The sequence below is a fragment of the Cetorhinus maximus genome, chromosome 14 (genome assembly GCF_964194155.1).
Source record: "Cetorhinus maximus chromosome 14, sCetMax3.hap1.1, whole genome shotgun sequence".
In the NCBI taxonomy this organism is placed as follows: Eukaryota; Metazoa; Chordata; class Chondrichthyes; order Lamniformes; family Cetorhinidae; genus Cetorhinus; species Cetorhinus maximus.
The window spans coordinates 72,569,695-72,587,922 of NC_135892.1; the positions used below are offsets into that span (position 1 = coordinate 72,569,695).

Sequence of the window (18,228 nt, forward strand, 5' to 3'; positions counted from 1 at the left end):
CATACTACACCACAAGAGGCCAGGGTGAGGATCACATACTAAAACAGAAAATGCTGGAAAAACTCAGCAGATCCAACAGCATCTGTGGAGAGAAAGACAGAGTTAACGTTTCGAGTCCGTATGATTCTTCTTCATTTGCTTGCTTACTTGGCTACTAAATAACGCTTTACACACAGGATGCTTCAACAAATGAGTTAAACAAATGCAAAAGAAATGGGGACATCAAATCTTTTGTTTTGAATTCTGTGTTTCAGAAATGCTTGCAAAACTTTATTGAATAGTTAAAATCAGTTTTGAACATTATTTCTTTCTGTTACATGTACAGTATCTAAAGAATGATCAGATGTTTTGTTGCCTCGATGAACTATATAGCAGGATTAAAGGCAAAGGAATAGCAACTTGGTATCTATAGGCTAATCGTTACCTTAGGTAATATTAGTGGGAAAATGTTTAATGCACTTACATGTCATTGCTCCTTCTGCTATTTTAACAGAGGTATTAATGTCTTATTTGTGTGAGTATAATGCTATCTAGTTATATGGATTTTCTTTAAAAATATTTTATGCCCATTTTGTAATGTTGCGTTTTTGGTTACAAATATATGGGGCGGAATTTTACATCCCACAGGCGGGCGTGCATCCGACCCAATCGGGTGTAAAATCGCAAGAGAAGACGTTGAGCAATATTTTACTCGGCATACACGTGCAAAAGTCGGACAATTGCGCCCGCCGACAATTAAGAGTGCAATTAACGACGCAATTGACTCCAATTTTTCATTGCCCGTCCAACCTTACAATTGGTGGACAGGCAAACCAGCCAGGCGGCCTTTGCATTTTTCATCAAACCTCATCCAAGGGCGGGATGAAATTTCTGTGATGAAATCGGATAAAAATAAATTTCTGTGGACAGCATTTTTATCAGCTATATTTTCCGGTCATTGCCATGATGCATGGAGACTTTTTTTTCAGCTTTCAAAACGTTTATTTTAGCTTTTTCAGGTCTCCAGCTCCCTGAGGCAGCTGTCTGCGTTCAGGGAGCTTTCTTGCAGCGCTCACCCGCATCTGCGGAAACGACATCTCCCGCCATCACCCCAGCAGCGCTGAGCATTTCAGCGCACGTTTCATGCTAGTTAGCCGTTAATTGGTCAGCCAGCGTGAAATCGCGGTCAGGGGCCAATCATGATTGACGGTCCATTTCCTGACCGCTCCCGGGCCCACCAATCAGGCGTGCCTGCCAAAGGTAAAATTGAGGCCATGGAATCCAGTTCCTATATATTGGAACACATAAGCTTTCCATGAGTCTGCAAAAGCACAGCACAAAAGTTCTTCTGTGAAATTATAAAGCTCGCACCATAAATCATTAAAGGGTGAAATTTGTGTTTTAACAGAAAGTGGAAGATGCTTGTCATTTTCTTTAATTAAATCAATAATTAAATCACATTTATGGAATCACACATTTCCAAGCCACACATCCCTCAGTTTCTTTATTCTTAGTTATGTTGTAAAACTAGCACGCTCCTGCTTTTTGTTAAAAAAGGAACATCATACCACAGTCACTGTTAACCACAGTCAGTGCTCATTATCCAATTTCTCTTTCTAAAAGCTGAATTTATAGTTAACTAATGGAATATAATGCAACCTAACCTTTAGCCAGTGTGAATATATATGCATTCATTTGACTCATTCTTCAGTATTTGCCTTTTGATCAAAAAAATCTCTAATTTATAGAATTAATCTAAAAATAATTCAAAAATTATGGAAATAGGTGGGGCAAGTTACAATTGTTTGCAAATTAACGGTTTATTCAGATAACAGTGTTTAGATAAAATATTTGAATAAGAGAGAGCCAGAATTAGAGATCAGAAAGTATTCGAAATTACATAGTGGGAAAATAATAAAAAATATTTTTACTCCATTATATTGACCGAATAAACTGTAAAATAAAATCACAAAATTTTATTCAGAGTCAAGTTGTCATTTATTTTATCAGCAGGAAAGGACCTAAATTAAATCCCAACTAATTTAACAGTGATAAATACAAACCAATTATTCCTTGGGAATTAAATATTATCTAGATGAAATTTTAAGGAATAGACAATTAACTACACATTCTGTCAGATCAATGAAATGATCATTTTGTGAAGAACTACTATATTAGTCATTATTGCAGCAATTTTTACTGGTGATCTATTATTTAACTCTTGTCTATATAAATTACATTTTAAATTCAATCATATACAGCAGAAAATTGTTTTACATATTACCATGGTATCAGGCTGCAGATTGTACAAAGGTGATTCCTGCTGCTAGACCATTGCTGCCCATTAAATGCATACTCTTTTTTTCAGTAACCTACTATAGCTACAATGGAATACCACTAATCGGACTGCTACTGGATTGTGCAGATTAATAATGCAACTGGGAGTGGTAAATTTGAAATTTGAAAAGAACACGTCCAAGCCCTATAAGATTGGCCTTATTGGCAGCCACTTAAATAGGGCCTGAGCCATTTTCTCACCATGCAAGCTTGATGCTGAAATAGCCATCCTGCGGGACAATGGCTATCCTGATCAGATCATCGCTCGTTGTCTATTGCACAAACTCATGAATGGGCCTAAGGCCACTACTTTCGGTCCTGAAAAGTGTTCAGTCTACCTCACATTACCCTAGAAGGGAAGGGTAGGATGTCTCAAAAATTTGAGCATCAGGTGAAGCTAGCTATTGCACGCTGTTATTATGCAGTAGCAGTACGAGTGGTATTCTCCACTAACAGGATGCTGTCATCAAGTCAAAAAGATGATGTTCTGTCCATAACACAAATGAGCAATGTGGTAAATGAATTTCAGTGCTGGTGTGATGCCAGGTATATAGGCCATACATCACATTGATTAGCAGATCGTATCAAACAGCACATCCTTTTGGCTGTTCACAACTGACCCTGCCCAACTAGCCCATGCTTGCAAAACTCAAAACATTGTGTCCAACATTAGAGGTGATTCCATGATCGGACAACACCTGCTAAACAATTCTGATTGTGCTAATGGTTACACTGAAAACCAATTTAAGATTGTCAGTCAGGCTCACAGTGTGGCTCACTTGTGCATGCTAGAAGCCACATATATTCACACAGAGAGCCCTGTCCTTTGCTGACAAAAGGAACATGTCCACAATTGCACCTTTTCAACTAAACAGAAGCTTAGGGAACAGTCATTCCCTGGTTCATCCCCCAGGGCAATGCCTTGACCAATCAGAGTCGGCCTGCCCAGTTTGAACTTGAACAAAGCTGGGCAGTTAGCTGTTCCATGCTGTATTCTTCATAGTAATGCCTCCACCAATCAGAGTCCACTTTTCCACCAATCAGCGCTCTCTTCGCATGTAGTATAAATTGTTGTTCCCCCGTTATGGTAGGAAAATTCTTGTGAGCTATCCTATGAGTGCAAGACGAAAAGCTTTGATAATGTGTCTCTTTTTTCAGCAATTTGAATTCAGTTCAATGAAAAGCAACTGGAAATAAAAGCTTGTATCAGGAAATGTGACAGTGAAACTACTGGATTGTAATAAAAACCCAACTAGTTCACTAATGCCCTTTAGGGAGGGAAACCTGTCTTTATCTGGTCTGATCTATATGTGACTCCAGTCCTACAGCAACATGCCCTCTCAACTGTCTCTGGAGTGGTCAAGCAAGTTGCTCAAGTCTATGAGACCACAATGCAGCAGTTCAAGAAGGTCCAGCACGGCCTCGTCCATTATGGGCAATAAATGATGGCCTTGCCAGTGACGTCGGCATCCCATGAATGAATGTCGGGATGTTCATTTTGCAGAACTTGCAAAACATACCAATCTTGATAACCTAAAAAAAACTTTAGAACTTAAAACTAACCGTAGCCCATGGGCCAGAATTATTACAGTTAATTGCAAACAAGTGACAATGCAAGTGTGACTGGTTCAATAAATGATGGGTCAGCACAAAATCTCACCATGTTTAAGGAAACTTAAAATCTAAAATCAACAACAGATGTACAAATTAAATCAGGAAAGGAGTTAAACCATAGGCTAAATTTTGATCTCCGCTGCCTGAGTGATAATCTGGCAAGGTGATTCACGTCAATGTTCCCGCTAAGCTGCGCAACAGGCATTGATCCATGCCAACAAACGCAAGTGTGCAGCTGCACAAAAATATTTTAAAAGGCTGCACACTGAAAAAAACTGACTGCACACAACTAAATTTTAAAGAGAACATTGATTCACATGTACATTTTGTCATGACTTTATAAGGTGGCTAGTTTTAAACTATCTTTGTTTATTCAAGATGAAGTAGTGGAGAGAAACATGTGACCTTATCCAAGGTCTGTCCGGAGGCATGGCCATGTGACCTGGTTACCACAGGGACAGGGACCCAGGTCAAAACCTATTGAAAAGTGCCAGTTTTAACACCTGGACACACAAGGAGAAGGCAGCTGTTCTTGCTGCTTGCAGAGTCACAGACTCTCAGAGGCAGTCAGACCAAGAGTTTTGGGGAAGACAACCCACAACAGGTGCTGCTAGGCAGAAGAAAAGGACTATTTTTGGATCACCACCGAGCGGAGTGCTGGTGAGGATGGAACCCATATTTGAGGAAACAAAAATTGTGAAGAGTTAAAGACCACAGATTCACCACAGGGTAGCTTACAATAGGAATTCCATTTGATTATGTTCAAAGGGTGGAGTGAGGGGGACTTTGTTTAAAAGGACACCGGAAGATTCCTGGTGAAGATCACTGGTGAAGCAGGTAGAAGAGATCCTTTGAAAGCAGGGAGAGCTTTGGACCTTAATCACAAGCCGACATTTCTGAGCAGAGTGAGGTGCAATGTATACATGTGGTGAGGGATTTTCGGTTGTATTAAGAAATTAATTGTGAATATGTTTCCTGTAGTTTAGTGTATTAGTTGCCTACTAAGTAACATTTAGTTGAGGCTGATTTTAGTTTGTTTGCTAAAGTAGAAATCTTAAAATGTGAAATCATGGGCTGGATTTTACATGCCCCCGTCAGGCATGCTTTTGGCGGGGGGGTGGCTAAAATAGGATGGGTGCTAACCACACCACCTTACTGCCCACCCTTGAGTTCACCCCCATAATACAGGGGGTGGGCTGGTGCCGAAATTGGCAGCCTGCTCATCTTATTCAACTAAATCATCAAAGGTCAATTGAGCTCTTTAACAAGCCAATTGACCCCGATAATATGCTGCCCATGCCATAACAGACTTGGCGTGGGCAGTCAGGTGGGAATGGGCAGATTGTCTTTTTAAGAAACTTTTAAAAGGGCGGAGAGGAAGGGAGGGTACTATCTTCTGGGGGTGCCCTTTGTACATCGTGTGGGGGCAGCTCCCCCCCAAGATAGTACCCCATCTTTCACCTTATCCAACTGCTCTATAAAGCGCACCACCCTCACCCTCCCCCGATTCCTCCCTAATCTGCCCAAACCCTCACTGCCCAAGTCCCCGGATTTATCTGGCTTCGGGATCCATGAGCCTTCTTCTAAGGCCTGCTTGTTGGCCCAACTGTGCCCACTGATGTGCGCTAGGCACTGCTGGGACCGCTAAGGCTGCCGGTCATTCCAATTGGCCACCAGCTTCCGAGGGTGGGCCTTCCTCCCCATTGAGGGGCGGAATTCCACTGTCAGGCAATTTAGCGCATTATGGCTGCAGGGCGGGCTGGCATCCAGCGAGTTAGTTCTACGCTGACTTTGTTTCCATGGTCAGGGGGGTTGGCGAGCCATTCGCCCCCATCCCTGCCCCCGTAATATGCTGCCCCTTGTGTAATCCTTTGTGTAGCTTTGTGTAGGTCACTGGGAAACTCATGTCACTTTTTAAAAGTTATCGGTCTCCCCAGGAATTATAACAATTTATAAGGAGGGAAGTGGTAGAGGCACCTAATTGGATGGTCTCAATCTTGGTGAGAAAGAAATCCATGAGCTCCTCAAACTTGTTGTTGGAGGTGAGAGTGGAGGAGACAAGGGAGAGGAGTTTAAGAAGACAGCTTACAGTAGAGCAAAAAAACCATGGGTTACTTTTGCATTGAAGGATGATCCTGGAATAGTGACCAGCTTTCACAGTTGAGGCAGGACCCGATGGCACTTTATGTGGTCCAGCCAGATCTGGTGGTGCTTAGTAATTGCTTAGCAATAACCTGCTCACTGACGCCCAGTTTAGGTTCCACCAGGGCCACTCATCTCCTGACCTCATTACAGCCTTCATTCAAACATGGACAAAGGAGCTTAACTCCTGAGGTAAGATGAGATTGACTGCCTTTGACATTAAGGCTGCATTTGACCGAGTGTGGCATCAAGAAGCCCTAGCAAAACTGGGGTCAATGGGAATCAAGAGGAAAACTCTCCACTGGTTGGAGTCATATTTAGCACAAAGGAAGATGGTTGTGGTTGTTGGAGGTCAGTCATCTCAGCTCCAGGACATCACTGTAGTGTCTCAGGGTAGTGTCCTAGGCCCAACCATCTTCAGCTGCTTCATCAATGACCTTCATTTCATCATAAGGTCAGAAGTGGGGATGTTCGCTGATGATTTCACAATGTTCAGCACCATTCTCAACTCCTCAGATACTGAAGCAGTCCATGTCCAAATGCAGCAAGATCTGGGCAATATCCAGGCTTGGGCTGACAAGTGGCAAGTAACATTCACTCCACACAAGTGCCAGGCCATGACCATCTCCAACAAGAGAGAATCTAACCATCGCCCCTTGACATTCAATTGCATTACCGTCACTGAATCACCCATGATCAACATCCTGTGGTATACCATTGACCAGAAACTGAATTGGACTAGCCATATGAATGCTGTGGCTGCAAGAGCAGGTCAGAGGTTAGGAATCCTGCGACGTGTAATTCAACTCCTGACTCCCCAAAGCCTGTCCACCATCTACGAGGCACAAGTCAGGAGTGTGATGGAATACTCCCCACTTGCCTGGATAAGTGCAGCTCCCACAACACTCAAGAAACTTGACACCATCCAGGACAAAGCAGCCCACTTGATTAGCACCACATCCACAAATGTTCACTCCCTCCATCACCAACACACAGTAGCAGCAATTTGTACAATCTACAAGATACACTGCGGGAATTCACCAAGGCTCCTTAGACAGAAACTTCCAAATCCACGACCACTACCATCTAGAAGGACAACAGCAGCAGATAGATGGAAACACCATCACCTGGAAGTTCCCCTCCAAGTCACTCACCATCCTTACTTTGAAACATATCGCCGTTCCTTCGCTGTTGATGGGTCAAAATTCTGGAAGTCCCTTCCTAGCAGCACTGTAAATGTAACTACGCCACATGGACTGCAATGGTTCAAGAAGACAGCTCACCACCACCTTCTCAAGGGCAACTAGGGATGGGCAATAAATGTTGGCCCAGCCAGCGAGACCCACATCCCCTGAATGAATAATAAAAATGAAGAAATTTGCAGCACTGGCAAAGCAATGTACATGTATCATTGGCCCCCTGCACCAGGGGGATGCATGCAATCCAGTGAAGTCGTATGGTCACTTGAACTGCTTCACTCTGGCAAGAGAGAACAAAATGTAGTCAGCTGTCAATGATCAGGGCGTCAATGACATTCCTCATGCAACAGTGGATCATGAACTGCAGGATATTGCTAATATTCCAGCTCTAGCCTGGAAGGGAGCAAACGGCTAAAAGTTAATTGACATTCTCACCTTCATAAACACTGCTAATGTGGTTCTTGTCCTTCACTGAGGCCACAGGTGTGGCTGCAGCAGGTGGAAATTTTCAGTGAGGATGTTGTTACTGAAGCACAGATGTCACATACCTTGTACCTTGTTGAGGCTGAGGTAGGAGAACTGTTTTTTGAACACCCTGGAAGATTATGACCTCCTGCTAAGAGCTCCTCTCCACCTCTTCCTCTTCCCGCTTCCAGCAACTTGTCCTGTATTGTGTAGCCTCAGTTCATTTTCCAAGTCATGCTGTATTCCATGAGTGTACTAGTGTTTCCATGTGTGGGAGCAACTGGTTTGTGGAGAAGCAGAAAAAACTCTGTGTACCTACCACACCTCTCCTTACAGTCTTTAGCAATTTTAAACAGCTATAGAAAGCACCAAAGACTGGTAAAATAGAAGCAACAGCTAGGAGAAATCAAGCAGCAACCTGTAAATAGTTGATGATCCCTTTAAAAAGTGCTGGTTGAAGTGAAGTCAAGGGGGGAGTGGGTGGGTGGTTGGGTGAGTTTGGTGTGAGGGGGGTCCTTCCATTCTCCCTCTGCACAGAGTGTGAAGCCAGGAGTTTGATGAGTGAGGGAGCTTTAAGGGTTAATTTCTCTCTAAAGTCCAGCTTTTTTTAAATTTAGCAATTAACTAAAAATTACTGTTTAATTTAACTTGATTCCAGTTTTAAACAGGGATGTACAAGTTCTCTGAGAGCAGCTTAAGCTAGTTAATTAGGTAGCTAGCTTAAACTGGTGTCTGAGCTTTAGCAGAGCTTGACTCATCATTGTTTCTCGACTCATCATTGTTTCTCAAAAACTATAACTACAGGGGCATCCGAGTGCTGCTTGATTGCACAGGTTGTGAAGCCAGGAGTTTGGTGAGTGAGGGAATTCAGTGAAGTGGGGAACTATATATTAATTAAGAAAAATAAATTTTATTAACACAATAAAGATGGTGGGTTGGGTGATGTGTCACAGGTGCAGCATGTGGCTCCTGGATGTCACTGCAATCTATGGCAAGAACATCTGTAGTAAGTATCTTTTTTTTTATTTGTTCATGGGATGTGGGTGCCGCTGACTAGGCCAACTTTTATTACCCATCCCTAACTGTCCTTGATCAGAGTCAACCACATTGCTGTGGGTCTGGGGTCACATGTAGGCCAGGCCAGGTAAGGTCAGCAGATTTCCTTCCCTAAAGGGCATTAGTGAACCAGATGGGTTTTTCTGACAATCGGCAATGGTTTTGTGGTCATCTTCAGACTTCTAATTCCAGGTTGTTATTGAATTCAAATTTCACCATCTGCCATGGTGGCATTTGAACCCAGGCCCCCAGAGCATTACCCTGAGTCTCTAGAATACTAGTCCAGTGACAATATCACTATGCCACCACCTCCACCTCCCCGGCTTGAGGAGCTTCGGCTTAGAGTTGATGAGCTGGAGGCCAAGCTGCAGACATTGCAATGCATCAGGGAGGGGGGGAATTACCGGAACACTTTGTTCCAGAAGGCAGTTATGCCCCTTAGGTTAGCGTCATTCGATTTGGTCAATGGTCAGGGACAGGAGGGTGTGACTGCGGAATAAGCAGGTGAGGGGATCGAGAAGGTGGGAGTGGAAGAACCTCAGCCCTTGTAATTGAGCAACAAGTTTTAAGTTCTTGCAGCTTGTATGGACAAGAGTGAGGGCTGTAGTGTGGATGAGCAGGCTGACCCTGGTACAGGAAGCTATTCAAGTGGGGGAAGTTAAAAGGAATGTAGTGGTAGTAGGGGAAGTATAGTCAAGGGGATAAGCACTGTTCTCTGCAGCCAAGAGCGAGAATCCAGAAGGCTGTATTGCCTGCCCGGTGGCAGGGTTCAGGATATCTGCTCAAGGCTGGAGAGGAACTTGTAGTGGGAGGAGAAGGGTCCAGTTGTCATAGTTCCATTGGTACCAAAGACATATGTAAGACTAGGGAAGAGGTTCTGCATTGAAAGTAAGAGGAGGTTAGCACTAAATTAAAACACAGAACCTCAGCGGTGATAATTTCTGGATTATTACCTGAGTCAGTGCGAATTTGCATTGGATAAATAAGGTTAGAGAGATGAATGCATGGTTCAAAGACTGATGTGGGAGAAGTGGGTTCCGGTTTGTGGAGCATTGGCACCAGTACTGGGGAAAGTGGAAACTGTACCGTTGGGACAAACTTCACCTGAACCATGCTGGGGCCAGTGTTTTAATGTCATATGACTAGGGAAGTAGAGAGGCCTTTAAACTAAATAGAGGGGGGAAGGGATCATGTAGGGGAAGATTGAGTAAATTAAAGGGAAATGACAAGGCAATAGATCAAGGTCGCAGTAAAGTTAACGATAATCAAAGCATGACAGGAAGGGACAGTGATTGCAAATTTACAAGTTTGCCAGTGGATAGGGCCAGTGTTTATAAAAACAGAAGGGAAAAAAACTAAATTAAGGGCTCTGTATCTGAATGCCTGCAGCATTCACAATAAAACAGATAAATTGTCAACTCAAATAGAAATTCATATATATGACATAATAGCCACAATTCTGTTATGCTACATGGAGACCAATTTGGGAGCTGAAAATCCAAGGGTATGTGACATTTAGGAAGGACAGGAAGCTGGAGGAAAGAGGTGGGGTAGTTCTGTTTATTAAAGAGGGCATTAATACTATAGTGAGAGATGACCTCAGTTCTAAAGATCAAGACATAGAATCAGTTTGGGTGGAACTAAGAAACAGAAAGGGAAAGAAAACATTGGCGTAAATTGATTATAGGCTGCCAAACAGCAGTGGTAATGTAAATCACAGTATAAATCAGGAAATTAGAGGTGTGTATAGCAAGGGTAATACATTAATCATGGGGGATTTCAATCTACAAATAGCCTGGGTAAACCTAATTAGTACTAATGTTGTGGAGGATGAATTCTTGCATTGTGTGCAAGATGGTTTTCTCGAGCTGTACACTGAGGAACCAACTTGGGAACAGGTTATTTTAGATCTAGTATTGTGCAATGATTAATAATCTTGTTGTAAATAAGCCTTTAGGAAAGAGTGACCATAATATGATGGAATTTTACATTGTTTGAATGAGATATAGTTCAATCAGAGACTAGGGTCTTAAATCTAAACAAAGGAAACTATGAGGGGACGAGGGGCAAATTGGCTATGGTAGACTGGGAAACTATGTGAAAAGGTATGAAGGTAGTCAGGCAATGGCTAACATTTGATGAACAAATACATAGTTCATGACAAAAATACATTTCTTTGAGCACAAAAACCCTGCAAGGAAAGTGTTCCAACCATGGTTAATGAAATAATTCAAGGATTGCGTTAGATCAAAGGAAGAGGTGTTTAAAGTTGCCAAAGAAGCCTGAGAATTGGAAGCATTTTAGAATTCTGCAAAGGAGGACCAAGATCAAGATTAAGAAAGGGAAAATAGAGTATGAGAGTAAACTAGCAAGAAACATAAAAAGCAACTGTAAAAGCTTCTATGTAAAATGGAAAAGATTAGCAAAAACAAATGTGGGTCCATTACAAGCGGAGTCAGGAGAATTCATAATGGAGAATAAGGAAATGGCAGGGAAACTAAACAAATACTTTGGGCTGAATCATCCCAGATTTGCACTAAGTGTGGTAGCGGGCGAGAAAAAGAACGTTTTACCTGTTGGCTGCAATGGTGGCTTTTCACGTTGTATCATCCCAATCTCACCTCATTAATCATGCATCCCCAGGAAACATGCTGTTTTGATGGCAGGTGGGCTCTTATTTGCCCGCCACACTGTCACCTTGCTGCTTCCTCATGCCAGGTAACAGATTTAAAGTGCAGCTGCGTGCACACCTCTCAGTGCATCCAGTCCAGGACTGCTGCACAGAAGGCATGACCCCAAAAGGCAAGAAAGTTGCAATCCCCTGATTCAGTGACGCATCCCTGGAATGCCTTTTGGATGCCATGGAGGCCCACTGTGATGTCCTCTACCCCCATTCTGGCTGCAGGAGGTCCAACAACATTACCACTAGGCTTGGTCGGTGATGGCAGTGATGATCAGTGCCAATGCTGCACAGAAGAGGTTGGCCATCCAATGCAGAAAGAGGATGAATGATCTCATCCATGCCATCAGGGTAAGGCAACCATCACATCACTCTAAACTCACACACTCACGCCCATCACACATTCACTGGCATCTCACTCACTGCCAGCTCAAGGGACATCACCACTCACTCTCTCACACACACACCCTCACATCTCCATCTGGCCTCATCTCCTGTGGATTTTGCCTCCTCAGCCTTCACCATCTTGAGGTCACTTGCACAGATCAACTTGTGCCCCCACACACACCCTAGGATACCCCCACTTTCCCAAGCAAGCCCTAGCTCTGCAGCCATTGAAAAGCCACCCCCACCTTATGACTGGTCTGGTAGGTAGAAACCTGCCCATGAGGCCCCCCTAAAAGTGATGTGGTGCTGTTTGAGAAGCCTGGCACTGATGACTGCGAGCGCAGCCTGAAGCAAAGTCGGCAAACAAACCTCGAAGTCCCAAGCAAAGTGCAGCCTGCCAGGTGCACGTCACTTATATACAGTTGTGAAACATGTCAGTGTGCAATCACGTTGACGTGCTCGGATGATCCAACGTGCGGTGATGATTCTGGAAAGCTGGGCTTGTAATGATATGCAGATGTATTACAATGAAGTTCCCGACATCTGACCGCAGGAAACATGGCCTGCCATTGATGGGCACAGCAGACGATGGCAAACTGGTTTCACAACGTTGTGAAATCGATTTTTGGCCTTCTTGCCATGCTGTCAGCTCACATTGCCAAACAAGCCCGCCACAAACGGGCACGGAAAATTCTGCCCTTTGTGTCTGTCTTCACAAAGGAAAATACTAAAAACCTCCCAGAAATAATTGAGAATCAAGGGACTAGTGTAAAAGAGGAACTGCAAGATATTAAAATTAGTTTTTTAAAAAACAGTAACAGAGTAATTAATGGGACTTAAAGTAAATAAATCCCCTGGATCTGATGATCTACATCCCAGAGTGTTGAAAGAGGTGGCTGAGGAGATAGATGCATTGGTGGTCATCTTCCAAAATTTTATTGACTCTGGAGTGGTTCCTGAATATTGGAAGGTGGCGAATGTAACCCCACTATTTAAGAAAGGAAGGAGAGAGAAAACAAGGAACTACAGACCTGTTAGCCTGACATCAGTAGAAGGGAAAATGCTAGAACCTATAATAAGGGATGTGCTAACAGGACACTTAGAAAATAATGTTAGGATTGGGCAGATTCAACATGGATTTATGAAAGGGAAATTAGGTGTAACAAACCTGTTTGAGATTTTTGAGGATGTAACTAGCATAATAGATAAGGAGTAACCAGTGGATGTGGTATATTTAGATTTTCAGAAAAGGTCTCACATAAAAGGTTAGTAAACTAAATTAGAGCACATGAGCTTGGGGGAAATATAATGACATGGCTTGAGAGCTGGTTAATGGACAGAAAATAGAGAGTAGAAATAAATGGGTCATTTTCAGGTTGGCCGGCTGTGACTATTAGGGTACTGCAAGGATCAGTGCTTGGACCTCAACTATTCACAATCTACATCAGTGATTTGTTTGTGGGGATTAAATTTAATATTTCCAAGTTTGCAGCTGACATAAAACTAGGTGGAAGTGTGAGTTGTGAGGAGGATGCAAAGTGGCTTCAAGGGGAATGGAGAGGCTAAGCGAGTGGGCAAAATTTGACAGATGGAATACAATATGGAGAAATGTGAGGTTATCCACTTTGGTAGGTAAAACAGAAATACAGAATATTTCTTAAATGGTGAGAGGCTGGGAAGTGTTGAACTTCCAATGGACTTGGGTGTCCTTGTTCATGAGTCACTGAAAGCTAACATACAGGTACAACAAGCAATTAAGAAGTCAAATGGTTTTATGGCCTTTATTACAAAAGGATTTGTGTATAGGAGTAAGGGTGTCTTACTGCAATTATATAGAGCCTTGGTGAAACCACACCTGGAGTATTGTGTGCAGTTTTGGTCTCCTTACCTAAGGAAAGATATACTTGCCAAAGTGGAGGCGCAACAAAGATTTACTAAATTAGTTCCTGGGTTGGAGGGATTGTCCTATAAAGAACGATTAAATAGACTGGGCTTTTATTCTCTGGAGTTTAAAAGAATGAGAGGTGATCTGATTCAAACATAAATTCTTCCAGGTCTTGACAGGGTAGATGCAGGAAGGATGTTTCCCCTTGCTGGGATGTCTAGAACTAGGGAGGACAGACGCACCCCTAACATCATCTAGCGTGATTTCTCGCCCGATCGGGTTGGGTGTGCGCCCGATCGGGTTGGGTGTGCACCCGCCACGAGGAGTAAAATTCTGCCCTTTGATTCGGCTAACCATGAAGAGTTATGAAGTATCCTCCTCAAATCTGGCTGCCCTCAGCAATTTGTCACAATCCTCTGCCTACTCCACGATGACATGCAAGCTGTGATCTTCACCAACGGAACCACCACAGACCCTATCTCAGTGAAAACTGTGGTCAAACAAGGCTGTATCATTGCACCAATTCTCTTTTCCACCTTCTTTGCTGCAATGCTGCGTCTCACCTCCAGAAAATTACCCACAGGCATGGGAATAATTTACAGAACAGAGGAAAAACAGTTTCAACTATGCTGCTTTTATCCTTAAACCAAAACCACTTCAACTTCAGGCATTAAGCTCCAGCATGTAGATGATGCTTGTGTGTGCATTCACTCAGAAACTGAGCTCCAGGTCATTGTCGACTCCTTCTCCGAAGCACATGAGAAAACGGCCTTTCAGTAAATACCTGGAAAACTAAAGTCCTCTTTCAATGAGCTCCCACAGCACAACACCTCCTCCCATGTCGATTAAGGTGATACCCTGGAAAATGTGGACTAATTTCCATATCTTGGGAGACTTCTGTCAATGAAGGCAGACATAGATGATAGAATTCATCATCACCTCCAATGTGCCAGCTGAGCCTTCAACCCACTGAGGAAAAGAGTATTTGAGCACCAGGATCTCAAACTCCAACCTAAGGCCATGGTTTACTGCACAACAGTGATCCCTGTGCTCCTACATGCTTCAGAGACTTGAACAAGCTACAGGCAGGCACGTCAGAGCATTGGGGAGGTACCACCAGTGGGATCATAAGATCCTCCAAATCTGGTGAGAAGAAAGTTGGTCCAACAACAGCGTCTTCTCTCGAGTCAACATGTCTAGCATCAAGGCACTAATCACTCAAAACCAGCTCCACTAGGCAGGGAATACTGTTTCTGTACCTGACATCAGACTCCCAAAGCAACTGCTTTATTCAGGCAAGGGACTCCTAGGAGGACAGCAGAAACATTTTAGGGATGTCCTCAAAGCATCCTTGAGGCAGCCAAACATTCCCATCAACTGAGAGTTCCTGGCTTGTGGATGTCCAAACGGAGAAAGTTATTTGGGAAAGGCACTAAACACATCACAATGCTTCATTGGGAACATGTAGAATTGAAGTCGAGTCAGAGAAGTCAGAGAGAGTGCACAATCCCCCAAACAACTTGTCTGCTGGACCCTCTTGTGGCAGAGTTTGCAGATCGCCCATTGGGCTTATCAGCCATCGCAGAACCCATCGAACCAGAGTGCAAGTCAGTATCCCTCGATTCCAAGGGAATGCCTAAGAAGGTATTACTTGCCCTAAAAGTATGCACACGCACTGCAGACACCATTTCCTACACTAAATGGCACCCAACAGGGCCTTATCAATCTGAATTTTGTGCCCAACAGAATCATAGTATCATACACCACAGAAAGAGACCACTGTGCCCATAGTGTCTGTGCCAGCTCTTTGATAGGGCTGTTCAATTAATCCCCCTCCCCTTACCTATAGTCCTGTAAATCTTTTTCCCTTCAAGTATTTATCCATTTTGCTTTTGGCTAGCTTTACAATTGACTTGTTGCACAGTTACAATTTGCCACTATTAACAAACAGTAAATACAGAGATAAATTAAAGAAAAATTTAACAAACAGTAGATTGTTTAGCCTGCAAATGTTTGCTTTTACAAATGCTTGACCCAAGTTTAAGTCAAACAGAATACTCCAGAATTGCACCAAAACTGAATGCTCCTGAATGCTCCCATATATCTGGATTCATCTGATATGCCAGCTAGCTGTGATTGGATCCTACTGAAGGAACTTTGCATATTTAAACTCCATTGCAAAGTTTACTGTAGGTCAAAAGGGCAGCAATTATAAAATACACGTTAGCGTTTTCATTCAAGTTACACTTGTTATGTTTGCTATCTTGCAGCCATCTATAAACAAAAATTATATATTCAGGATCTTACAAAAACAACCAGGAAATGATATTCTACTTCGAACAGAAAAGAAGAATTGGAGCCATGATCGATTTTTAAATTCTTAATCCAAGAACAATCGAGATAATTATTGTGTCCACAGACTGAAAAACTTCAACAAAACCTGCACAAAACGGGTACTGATTCTAGTCCTACATTAGCTAAGGTATTAGAATTTCCCACTCGATACATCAGGTCTTGCGTTCAATGTGTTTATTTCTTTTTATCAGCAAGTGAATTTATCTATCATGCTGTATTCACACTTACCTGGCCTGCATTGGTCACACTGTTTTTCATGGCGATTCAGCTGGCAAATACACTGACCATTGCTTTGGTCACAAATAGTTCCTTCCACAGTCCCTGCAGGATCACAGTTGCACCACTGACAGCCGTCAAGGTTGGATGAACTAAGGTTGAAAGTATGAGGAACACACTGATTGCAATGTAGGCCTGTAACATTTGTTTTACACAGACACTGTCCTGTGGATTTGTCACAATCCGTTGATCTATTTATTGTACCTGCTGTGTCACAATTGCAAGGGAAGCAGGCCAAGAAGTTACTCGAATATAGACCATAATATCCATCCAGGCAAATGTCACACCACTGTCCTCCAACATTAGGTTTACAAACACACTGACCTGTTTTAGAATCACATATGGTTTCAAGGACTGACCCTGCTGAGTCACACTCACAAGGTTTGCAGCCACCAGCATCTAGACCATAGAAGTTATCCATGCAAGTGTCACATTGAAATCCTCTGATGTTTGCCTTACAGTAACACTCTCCACTGTATGGGTTACAGAATTGGTTCTCAGAACCATTGATATTGCAGTTGCATGATTCACATCCATCTGAATTTGAACTGTTCAATAGTTTGAAACCAAAGTTGCAGCATTCACATGTTATTCCTGAAAGAAGTTTAAAACACAAAATAATAAACTTAAGATCTAAGAAAAATAAGAACTGGAAATCAATTTTTATTAATACTTGCTCATATGTGCATTTTAATTATTTTAAAAATTTCTAATATTCAAATACTATTGCAGATATTCTTAAATATATATTTTTAAAATGTAGTAACAATTAATTTATGAACGTTTCAGGATTAATTTTGGAACTAAATAACAAAAAAAACAACAGTAAAAAATACAGAAATCCTATTTTTAGGGTAGTTTCCTTTGCATCTGATTAACATTACCTTCAGTTACTACAGACATCCGACAAGTTAAATATATTTCCATTATCTCAAAAAATGCAAATATCTGTTATACTTGAAAACATGGTATGTGAAATAATATATTACAGTGGAATAAAAATGCAGTAAAAAGTTCAGCAGAAAGCAACTGCTTGCACTATGATTGATGACTTACCTAAGGCATAACATTTAATTTCAGTAAGAAAAATAAAAGTACCAGCAACACTACAAATTTTAAAGTAACTGTATTGTGAAAAGAGTTATGACTCATTCCAAACTATTAAAATCAGTCTAGAGGGATTCACCTCATCATTTCTAAAAATATACATAGCACTTATTTGAATTTGTCATGCATGTTCATGACAGCTAATCTGTCTCCAGTGTTACTGAGCAAAGCCTACAGGGCATCGCGTTCAGTTTCTTACAGGGTTAACAAGAAAGTAGGGAGAGGTTTCCAGATCCATTAGGCATTTAAGGCACAATCTCTACCTGTCACTTTTTATTCTAGATAAGTGACCTACTTTACAAATTTCTTTGTATTGAATAATTCATTTACAACACAATTGTACAACCATATTAACTGTAGTAAAAATCAACCTCTTGTGCACCATTCTTGTACCACATACTTCAAAACGTAATGATGTTATGAAGTTCCTTTTGTGCATAACAAGGAAACAACAATGATGATAATAGAGATAAAATGGATATAAGGTTCTAAACAGCAATGTATCATCCAGAACACAATTCAGCCATTACTTGCTTTATCATATTCTATTTCTGAAGTTCAGCTTGATAACAAAGATAAAAATAATAATAGCAATAAAGGTTTTGTTTCCCAGCTAAGCAGAAAAGGTTATCAAATATCCTTCAACATCAAAATTGATCACATTGCATAAGACTTTTTCACATCTCTTCTGTGTTGTTTAAAGCTGTTCATTACAATCCACATTAGCTTTAATCAGGGTCCATTTT

The 18,228-nt window shown here is 42.0% G+C and overlaps 1 protein-coding gene across 1 annotated transcript in view; it reads right to left on the minus strand.

Moving 5' to 3' along the window:
- ush2a (Usher syndrome 2A (autosomal recessive, mild)) overlaps nucleotides 1-18,228 on the minus strand; it is a 1,183,552-nt gene that overhangs the window by 953,785 nt on the left and 211,539 nt on the right. The window contains exon 13 of the mRNA XM_078556364.1: nucleotides 16,328-16,969. Coding sequence (XP_078412490.1) covers nucleotides 16,328-16,969 — 642 coding nt within the window. The remainder of the gene's footprint in view (nucleotides 1-16,327; nucleotides 16,970-18,228) is intronic.